This window comes from Elephantulus edwardii, unplaced genomic scaffold (genome assembly GCF_000299155.1).
Source record: "Elephantulus edwardii isolate Elephantulus edwardi_28Jun2011 unplaced genomic scaffold, EleEdw1.0 scaffold00083, whole genome shotgun sequence".
In the NCBI taxonomy this organism is placed as follows: Eukaryota; Metazoa; Chordata; class Mammalia; order Macroscelidea; family Macroscelididae; genus Elephantulus; species Elephantulus edwardii.
Genome location: NW_006399833.1, coordinates 1,960,982 through 1,971,453, shown reverse-complemented (window position 1 = coordinate 1,971,453; position 10,472 = coordinate 1,960,982). Strand labels below are relative to the sequence as shown.

General features: G+C 36.3%; 1 protein-coding gene across 1 annotated transcript in view; it reads right to left on the bottom strand.

Moving 5' to 3' along the window:
• Nucleotides 1–9,281, bottom strand: part of LOC102853891 (chromosome unknown open reading frame, human CXorf57) — a 100,664-nt gene extending 91,383 nt beyond the window's left edge. Inside the window, exons 1-2 of the mRNA XM_006889941.1 lie at nucleotides 8,597–9,281; nucleotides 2,965–3,107 (exon numbers count right to left, since the gene is read on the bottom strand). Coding sequence (XP_006890003.1) covers nucleotides 2,965–3,107; nucleotides 8,597–9,281 — 828 coding nt within the window. The remainder of the gene's footprint in view (nucleotides 1–2,964; nucleotides 3,108–8,596) is intronic.
• Between the last annotated feature and the right edge of the window lie 1,191 nt (nucleotides 9,282–10,472).

The following is a 10,472-nucleotide window of genomic DNA, read 5'->3' as shown; positions in this document are numbered from 1 at the left end:
TTTTGCATTCTTCATGAACAATATTCTTGATATCTTCCCACGGCTCATCTGGTCTTTGTTCATTAGTGTTCAAGCCCTCAAACCTATTCTTGAGTTGGTTTTTAAATTCAGGGAGGATAGACCAAATTTTGATTCCTGTGGATATGATTTAACCTTCTTTAGCTTTAATTTGAACTTGCAGATGAATAGTTGATCTTCTGTGCCACAATCAGCACATGGCCTGGTTTTTACTGCTGACAATGAACTTCTCTAATGGTTCTTTCCACAGATGTAATCGATCTGATTCCTGTGCATCCTATCCAGTGAAATCCAGGTGCATAGCCTATGTTTATGTTTCTTATAAAAAGTATTTGCTATGAATAAGTAAATTACTGATTGTGCAGAATTTTATCCTTCTATCCCCAGCTTAATTTTTGTCATGAAGTCCATATTTTCATACTACTGATCCTTCTTCATGACTCCCAACTTTTTCATTCCAGTCACCCATTATTATTTATGCATCTTGGTTACATGATTTCTTACTACAACAGTGGGTAAAAATGAGGGAGAGAGAGAGAGAGAGAGAGAGAGAGAGAGAGAAGAATTTCATGGAACACGATCAGGAGATAATGGTAACGAAGTGCAGGCTGCTCTGAAGAACCTGGCAAAAAATAAGGCCCCAGAAACTGGTGTAATACTAATTGACATATTACAATGAACAGGTACTGCCCTGGACATGCTCACGAGGTTGTGGTGGGAAATCTGGAGGACAATTACCTGGAAGAGTTCCATATTTATTCTCATTCCAAAACAAGTTGACCCAACAGAGTGTGGAAATTATCAAACAATATCCCTAATATCACACACAAGCAAAATCCTGCTGAAGGTTATACAAAAATGACTGGAACAGTATAGTGACATAGAACCACAAGAAGTACAATTCGGGTTTAGGAAAAATCGTGGCCGTAGAGACATTATTGTCAATGTCAGATGGATCCTGACAGAAAGCAGAGAGTACCAGAGGAATGTCTATCTGTGTTGCATTGACTATGCAAAGACTGTGTGGATTACAACAAAATGTGGTTAACCTTGAAGAAAATGGCAATCCCAAAACACTTGATTGTGCTCATGTAAAACCTACACTCAGACCAGGAAGCAGTCCTCAGAACAAAGCAAGGTAATATTGCATGGTTTAATATCAGGAAAGGAGTGCATCAGAGATGCATCTTGTCTCCATACCTTTTCAATTTATATGAAAAACAGATTATTTGGGAAGCTGGGTTTTATGAGGAGGAATTGGAGAATTGGAGGAAGATTCATCAGCAATTTATGTTACGCCGATGGCACGACTTTGTTGCTGAAACAAGAAGACCTGAAGCACTTGCTGCAGAAGATCAAGGGCTGTAGTCTTCAATATGGATTGGAGCTCAGCATCAAGAAGACAAAGATTCTTACCACGGGGCCAATTATCAGCACCATGATAGATGGAGAAAAGATTGAATTTGTTAAGAATTACAGCTTGCTTAACTCTCTTGGCACCAGCAGTCAGGAAATCAAAAGACAAATTTCACTGGGAAAATCTGCTGTCAGGGACCTCTCCAGCGTACTGAGAAGCAATGATGTCACTCTAGAGACTAAGGTGCGCTTGATCCAGGCCATGGTCTTTGCAATTACTTGCTACCCATCAGAGATTTGGACAATGATTAAGGATGACAGAAGAATAGATGCCTTTGAGTTGTGATGTCCAATAGTCTTGAACATACCATGGACTGCCATTGGACTGTATTGGAGAGGGTGAAACCAACTTTCTCCTTGGAGGCTAGGATTTTGAAGTTCTGTCTCCCATACTTTGGTCAGGTGGCCAGAAGGGACAAGTCCTTGGAGAAGTACATCATGCTTAGAAAGGTGGAGGGATGGCACAGGAGGGGATGACCCAGAAGGGATGGATTGATAGTTACTTGACTACTGATGTTAGAAGTGTCAGAGTCAGTAAGACTGGTTCAGAATAGGGCTGGCTTCAAAGTTGTTGTACATAGCGTCGCTATGAGTTACAGGCAATTCAATGGCAAATAACAACATTATCTATCTATCTATCTATCTATCTATCTATCTATCTATCTATTATCTATCTATCTATCTATCTATCTATCTATCTATCTATCATCTAAAACTATTTAAAAGGGAAAGGGGACAAAGGCTGTTGAAAAAGAAAGAGGAAACTGCCAGGACAGCAGATATTAATGGAGACATGGGAGGGGGTGTGAAGGAGCAGATAAGGTGCAATAGGGACTTGAGGAGATGTAAAGATAAAATAGATCAATACTAATTAATGATATAAAATTGTACAGAAATGATTGTATAAAACATAATGCATTAAAATGATTGTATAAAAATGAATGATATTTTAAGTTAATAAAAAATAAAAAATAGAGGGTCCTAGATTGAATCAGAGATAAATTTGAAACAAAACTTAAAAAAAGATAAAACTGTCTGACTGACATTGGTGGAAGACCTAAGATTATGGCTCTGAGCCTGGAACTGATCTCACTCCTGTGACACAACTATAAGGCGAAAGTATCCTGAGGTAGGTACTCAGTCATTAGAGCAATCAACCATGAAAGATCAAAAGGAAAAAATTTACTTATGTTAAAAACTCAAAAGACAGGATAGGAAAAGATAGAAGGATAAATAAGAAGCACAGGGAGGTAGGAAGAAGACTGCTCATACAATGTAGGGATTGTGATCAATATTGTAAAACAAAATATATATGAATGGTTGAACAGCATAAAATCTACTCTGCAAAGTTTCATTCAAATCACAATTGAAAAACAAATTACGTAGGAAAATGTCTTGAAATCTGCATTTACATACATTTCTTTAATTATTACGTTAACATATAAAGAATTACTTAAAAAGAAAATTACCAGATCTGTACATTATAATCTATCAGCTTTAAATTAACACAAAATATTGTATTATTTATACCTGGTATGGCTCAATTATCTTTCTATCAGGTTTCCCATAGTATTGTAGTTTTGATTTATGCAAGATTCTTACAAGCAGGGCAGGAAAAGTCTTTCTGTTAGACCAGGTCATTTCAAGGTGAGAAAGAGAAATTATTTTGGTGGCTAAAAAATATTTTTAAAAAAAGGAAAAAAGAAAGAAAGTCTTAGTTAAGACAGCATGGTAAACTGAAATATCTATTTAAATTATTAAAAATACAGCAGGCAGATTATTTTCAAAGCAATTCTTTTTTATCAAAAAAGCCATAATACACAATTCTGGATGTCTATACACATTGTCCCATGTAGAATGCCCTCCATCTTGCCAAACTCTAGAATTACTTCCCAAAAGACTTAGATCTAAAGTTACCTCACTTTAAGCAATTTTATGGAGACTTATAAGGGAAACAATGTCACAGAATAGTTTCCTCTTATTAATCACTTGCATATTCAATTTAGAGATTTGATTTATGACACATTTATTTTTTTATTTTTTATTGATATTAACAACAACAACATTGATATTTTAACAAGAGTTTACAGAAAACTTGGATCTCTATTCATTCATTGTTGCACATTTTCCTGCCTACCTAGACCCCCACAGTTAGTTTTTCTCTTTAAAAAGATTCTTTCTTTGTTGTACAATTTCATCCCTCTCCATTTTGCTATGCACCTCTTATTCTGGATTGTTGTCATGCAAATAATACCTAAACGTATATTTATTTTAGACAGTTCTTTCCCTCATCAATTTAAATGCAATGTTCATTATTTATCCCTCTTTTCTAAATTTTCCCCCAACCCCCATGTCAGTCCTGTTTATAACAGTGGCATTATTCAGTATTTGTCCCTGTGTGACTGAGATATTTCACTCCGCATAATGTCCTCCAGGGTCACCCATTTTGTATACTATTTTATGAGTTCCTTGTTTTTCACTGTGGCATAGTATTCCATTGTGTGATTATACCAGAGCTTCCCTATCCGTTCATTCGTTGATGGGCACTTGGGTTGCTTCCATCTTGTTGCTATTGTGAACAATGCCACAATAAACATAGGTGTGCATTGGGTGGCAGTTCTGGTTTCTTTATGACACATTTCTTGATTGTTCTTCACTAGTGTAATATATGTGAGTTTCATCTCTTCTAAACAAACCAGACATGCTCTTGAATGAGACATGCTCCAATCTGCCTGGAAAATCTCCTTACATATCTCAGTGAAGAGAATTTTCCTCTCCTTCAGATTTTGCTCAGAGGTCACTGTTTCAGTGATGCTATGCTTAGCCATCCTATTGGAAAGCTGACCCCTTCACTTATCCCCTGTTCCACTTTCTTTTTCTACATAACACTTCTAATGCATCTCATAATTTACTTTGAAATCCTTTAATCTTTAAGCCTGATGGCAAGCACAAAATCTACTTGATAGCTATGCACTATTTTAAAAATGTTTAACTTATATTTCCATTTTTATTCTCCCTATGGTTCAGAAGAATAACCTCCACATTGTGTTTTCTCATAGCTCACAGTCTCAACTTTTAAGATCTGAATTTGCACTAGTTTTTATATTTATTTTGTTAGGGCATCCTCCATTTCAAGTTACAAAAGGACAAATACTGCAAAACACCATTACTATATAAACAGAAGGATAACTAGTAAAATGCATATGGATATCCAAAGAAGGAAGGAGAGGAAATGGGAGGGCTGAGAGTGGAGAAGAGAAGAAATCACTGAGTCACAGAGTTTGGTGGGTGGAGGGAGTGAGGGAGTGACTGAGGAATCAGGAAAGTTCTAGTAAAGATCTGAGAAGACCAGGTAATACAGGTTATAGATCAATTGTTAATTTTATAAGACACAATCTGAGAAATCGTGAAATACTGTACAACACGAATGAATTGAAAGCAAATTCTACTGAATGACGTATTTCAGTCAAAAAAGACAATTATAGTATAAGGCCACTATTATAAAAAGCTAAGGAAACGTTTACATACAGATATAATCAATCTTGGCAGTTAACAGGGATGGGAAATCAGGGGAAAGGTAGTAAATTTTAAAAAACTGACAAAGCAAACAAAAAACAAAAAAAACAAACCTGACAAAGCTGGGTGAAGGAAAAGGCAATACACAATGAGGCTTGATGAAACATTATAATTAATTGATTTAATTAATCAGTGATAATTAATGTTATAAAACAAAATGTCTATGAATGTATGAAAAGCCAATATGGCTTGTAAGTCTCCACTCAAATAATTAAAAAAAAATCTAAAGCATGATGTAGTCAACAAAATTTTAGCATTAAAACCAGACTTGTACAGAGAAACCTGTAAGAGCTGAAACTTGTGAAACTACCTTATTTTTCCAAGTTGTGAAACTTTTCTCACCTTTGACAGGATGCAGTCTTAACTACTTCACTACTGTTTTCTATTAATATTTGAGCTTTGATCTTCTGACAGTTTTCCATTTTACACAGGTGCTGGCTTTCACCAGTTTTACTACAATTTCTTTTTAATAAGAGTTTAAATAGTGTTTTATAATTACTAATGTACCCCAAATCCACATCATTTTCAGTATTACTAAGATTCCTTGTGTAAGTATCCTTCCAAATTATCCCAATAGATTACAAACTCAGGATCACAATTCCTAATATTTCATCTGATGTATTGATTTCCTTTTGAATAAAGTAAAACAAATAATGGGTGTAACAGTAGAACTGAAGAAAGATCTAGAAATCTATTACACTTGCTGAGGAGGTTGGATATAAAACCCTATGAAAAAGCTAAAGTTTAGATTTCTTACTGTATTCCTCACAATATAAAGGTCAAGTAAATTAAAGAGTTAAACAATTAAAATATTAGAATAAAATAAATACACAAATATATGTAATAATCTTTGGTTAGAGCTGGCATTTCTAATCATAACGCTCAAAGTATAAGTCAACTGATCTGACCAAACAAATACTAAGTCTCAGAATCACAAAACCATCATAAATAAGGAGGAAAGGGGTTGAATCTGAGAAATGACTTATTCTCATATTGGTACTATATAGCAAATTAGGATGAATTAATACCTATAACCAATGAAATCTTCTAATTTGGGAAAAAACAAATATAATTTTAAAATAATCCAAGATATAAACAAGTTATTCAGAAAAATACCTGCAAGTGGCCAATAAATATATTAAAGGATGCTCACCCTCATAAGTAATCAGAGAAATAAACAATAAAATGCCATTTTTAACATTGAAATAAGTGTAAATTTAAAAAGTGATGACATTTAGATTTTAAAATAATAGAGGAAAATGGTCATTCATATATATATGTTCATTGGATAATAAATTAGTACAATATTTTTAGAACATTTGAATCCGTTTATTCTTTTAAAAAATTAAAACACCCTTCAACCCAGTAATTTCACTTCTAGAAATTCACCCAACATTCATTTAACAAAAATACTTAATGAACAAAATAAATGTACAACTTAATGTTGTTCAGCATTATTAAAATAGTGATAAAATATAGCAATTGCTTAAAATGTCACACTACTCATTCACAAGGGATAAATTATGGTATATCCCATTGTGGGAATATAATAAATGCATATATATATATATATATATTGCGTAAAATATATGAAATGAAAATAGTAAATCCCACAACTCCATGTATGACTTTCCCCGCGGCCCCCCCTCAATAATACACAGCAAACTGATGACAGTTTGCAATTTTGAGATGAATGTTGGAGTCTGGAGCAAGTGAAATATGTCCTTTACTGGACTTCAACATTTTATAATTAAGAAATTAAAAAATACAGCAAATATGAAATAATTTTACAATGAGCACCAATATATCCAGTTTCTAGATTTTATTGTCAACTTATTACTATATTTGGGACTTACGTATTTTACACAATATGCCTTTAAACACATGGCTTGGGTTTTTTGTAGCAAACAGGCATGTTACCTTTTATAATAAAAATAGGGTTTCAATAAGTAAAACCACTTTTATAATCAGAACAAAGCCAAAATGTACTTTTTAAAAAAAATTGTTATGTGCCATCAAGTCACTTTCAAATCATAGCGACTCTTAAGTACAAGAGCTCTGAAACCTACTCTACCTTGAGCCAACCTCATTGTCTCTGACACACCTACCCCATTATCCCAGTAACTGAGTCAATTCATCTCATCCAGGGTTATTACCCTCTTAATTATTCTTCTACAGTCAAGTTTTCATCTGTTACAGTCAATTCTCAGGTGGTGAAAATGGTTTGTGATCGACTACTAACCTTAAGGCTCTAAAGGAAGGTCTGGCAAACTGCTTCTATAAAGATTCTAAAGTCAAATTTACTGCTGATTAGTCAGTTCAGACTCATAGGGACCCTTCCTTGGTTCCAGGGAACTTTAGGTTAGCAGCCAGATACATTATACACTATTCTATTTCAATGAAGATCAAAGCCATGAAAACCTTATGGAACTGTGTTACTTTGTAACACACGAGTAACGTGAGTTGGCCATGAGTCAGAGCCACTGGACAACAGACAATAACCATATTCAATTCTAAAATAAATCAAAATTAACAACACCATAGTAATAAGCACTATTACTTCCTTCCATGTTTGAGATAAAATAATTTCATTATTTCATGTCTGCAAGATTAGTGGACTTTTAAGACATAATGATTTCAATAATATTTTTCTTATAACTTGGTATAATTGCACATATTTCGACCCAGCTATCTTTTTCACTTTCAAGTTTGCTGCTGTAACACAGCATAGTGAGATTATTTCAGATTTAGCATTTTAACCTAAATTTTAGATAACTGAAAAACAATAATAAATGTAGAAAATTTTATCTTTTTTTCTTCCTCTCTCATTTTAATTTCCTTCCCATTGTCCTGATGTACATTTCTGGGGTACTAATATCCCTCATCCTCCAAATTCCATCTCTTAACAGGAAAAAAAAATTTAGACTTGTTGCTGATGACAAACTGACTTTTTCAGGCTAATTTCTTACTTCTACACAGAAAATGGAACTTTTCTGACCAGCACTATCACCAAGTAATAAACATTAAAATGATAATCCCATGCCTTCTCACCAATCCCCACATTCAGGTAATGATATTTACCTAATTTACACTCAACGACATAAATGCGACATTTCGGCTCCTGCGAATGATGGAGTAAATAACGAAACCTTTTTAAAAAGCAGGTTAAAACACGCAATACTGTAAATGCTTCCAACTTTTTTTTCTCATTTCAAAAATGTATACATTCTTCAGCCGCCAAAGACTGTACTATCACCGCAATTGGAAACAAAGGTTAAATTCGTTGTTGTTGACTGTAATACCACCGCGTGAAAAATCCTGGCCACCACATCAATATATTGGCTAGATTCAATTGAAGATGCATTTATTTACTGAATAGCCACTTCACAATCAAAATCAGACATTGACTACTGTAAATTTCATTATGATAACATCTGCTCCCTGGCACTCATAAAAATTTGGCTATTATCACTCCTGGCATGCTATTAAGAATGCCAAAGCGCCCTTCGCCACCACTCCCCTTTTCTATTAACATAAATCTCAGAAAACGATTACCATTCATTTTATTTCCTCTCTAGTTACTTACAGTTTAAATTGCACTCCTCAGCTTGTTTGTTGGTTAGCCAGATATCACCATAGGGATCTTCATTATTCCACAGTGCCAGGTAGTGAGTCTTTCCGCCCCTTAAGGGTCTCTCAGGTTTTTGCTCCTGAGCGCGATTTCGGAAGGGAGTTTCTAAAGAGATCGCATTCAGCGTCTCCCCACAGTGGACATTATCAATGCACAGGATCCCCTGACCTACCCTTTTTTCATTGTAAACACAGGAGACTCTGAAAATCCTCACTTCTTTTCCAACTTTCAGAATATTTTTATATACCAAAGGGTTCAGGCTGGGGTCCAGGAAGCACTTCTCCTGGTACACTCCATCTGAGATTGTCACATCATAGCAGTAAAGGGGAAACCTAGGCATCATGTCTCCTGGCTCTTCCTCTAACAGGTACCTCTGGACAGCCAGCACCACGACAGGCACCACGTCAGTAAGGTTTACCCACTGGCGAGGTGTGTCGATCACTTGCTCAAGAACCTTTTGGATCCAGGATTTGGGCCCCTTAGTAAAAACTCTTCGGATCACCCCTCCTGGGACCCCAACCTGGGACCCTCTCTCAGGGTTCCGGATGCGGTTCCACTGCTCTGACCCAGCATGTGAAGGGCCAGGCTGAGGCTGGTCTGATTCCCCCAACCCTGGGGATAAGTTGTGTGCCCTCTCCATTCCCCAGATCTACTTTCTGTTTCCCCAAAATCTACTCTCCTCTTCTCTAAACTGAGAGAGAATGAAAATGCGCGCTTCTGGGAGTTTAGTGCTCTGCTGATGAGGCTGTCAGATTAGGCTCCGCCCCTAAGCAGAACTGGAAAGACGCAGTGCGCGCGCAACGGCGTACCAGCCCCGCCCCTGGATCTCTAGGCTCAGACTCAGAAGTTCCGTTATTAGACATCACGTTCAGGTTCCCACTCAATGTTCTGGCCAAAACTCCAGCGGGAGAGACCACAGGGAGGGATAAGAGAAGGAAGTGGTCCTCACATTTCCCAAAGCTTAGCAAAAGGAGAGGGGGAGAGAGCCCTGATGACATGGAAAATATAAAGTGAGGTGTAGATAGCCATAGCTCAAGGGATTGAGTATTTGAATGAACAAAGGAAACTCCATTTGAGTTGTTTAACATACAGACATATGACCTTAAACATGCCAACATGCACCCCCCCCCCCTTTCTTTAACGTGGGGCTTTTTGAAAGAAGTCTCTGAATGAGATAAAATTGACCACAGCAACATGAGAGCAGATACAAAACTTTGGGGGAAAATGAGGTTACACAAATCATGAAGGAGCAATTTGGAAAAGAAATGGTGATGCAACTTGAAGAAGGAAATCTGTGTCACTGAACTGCACCTGCAGAAGGTGTTGAACAATGTATATTCTGCTGTGTATATTTTCAACAAAAAAAATTCATTATTTTATAAAGATTAAAAGGGCTCTCTGCTTGCAGGCGTTCAAACACAGTCACAATTTACAACTACTTACTTGTATGAATAAAGGGGCCCTGGTCATGTGGTGCTCTAATGTATTGGATTATTAAGAGAAAAGTTGAAGTTCGAATCCATCAGCTGTTCAGCAGATAAGCATGCTTCTACCATTAAAGATGCCTCTGAGTCCAGAGTGACTCACAGCTGACCCTCTCCTGGGTGTTCAGAAACTGTAAACTGCGCTGGAGATTATCCAGCTTTCTCCAGTGGAGTAGTCAGTGGATTTGAAACTCCTGTTTTAGAGTTGGCACTGCTTTACTCTCATGGCCGTCAACCTTGGAAACTTGAGGAGGGTCACCATGAATGGGAATTTGCTTGACGGCAGTGAGTATTTCTCAAGATCTGCATTCTATGTAGATAAAATACAGTTAAAAAATCAAACAGAA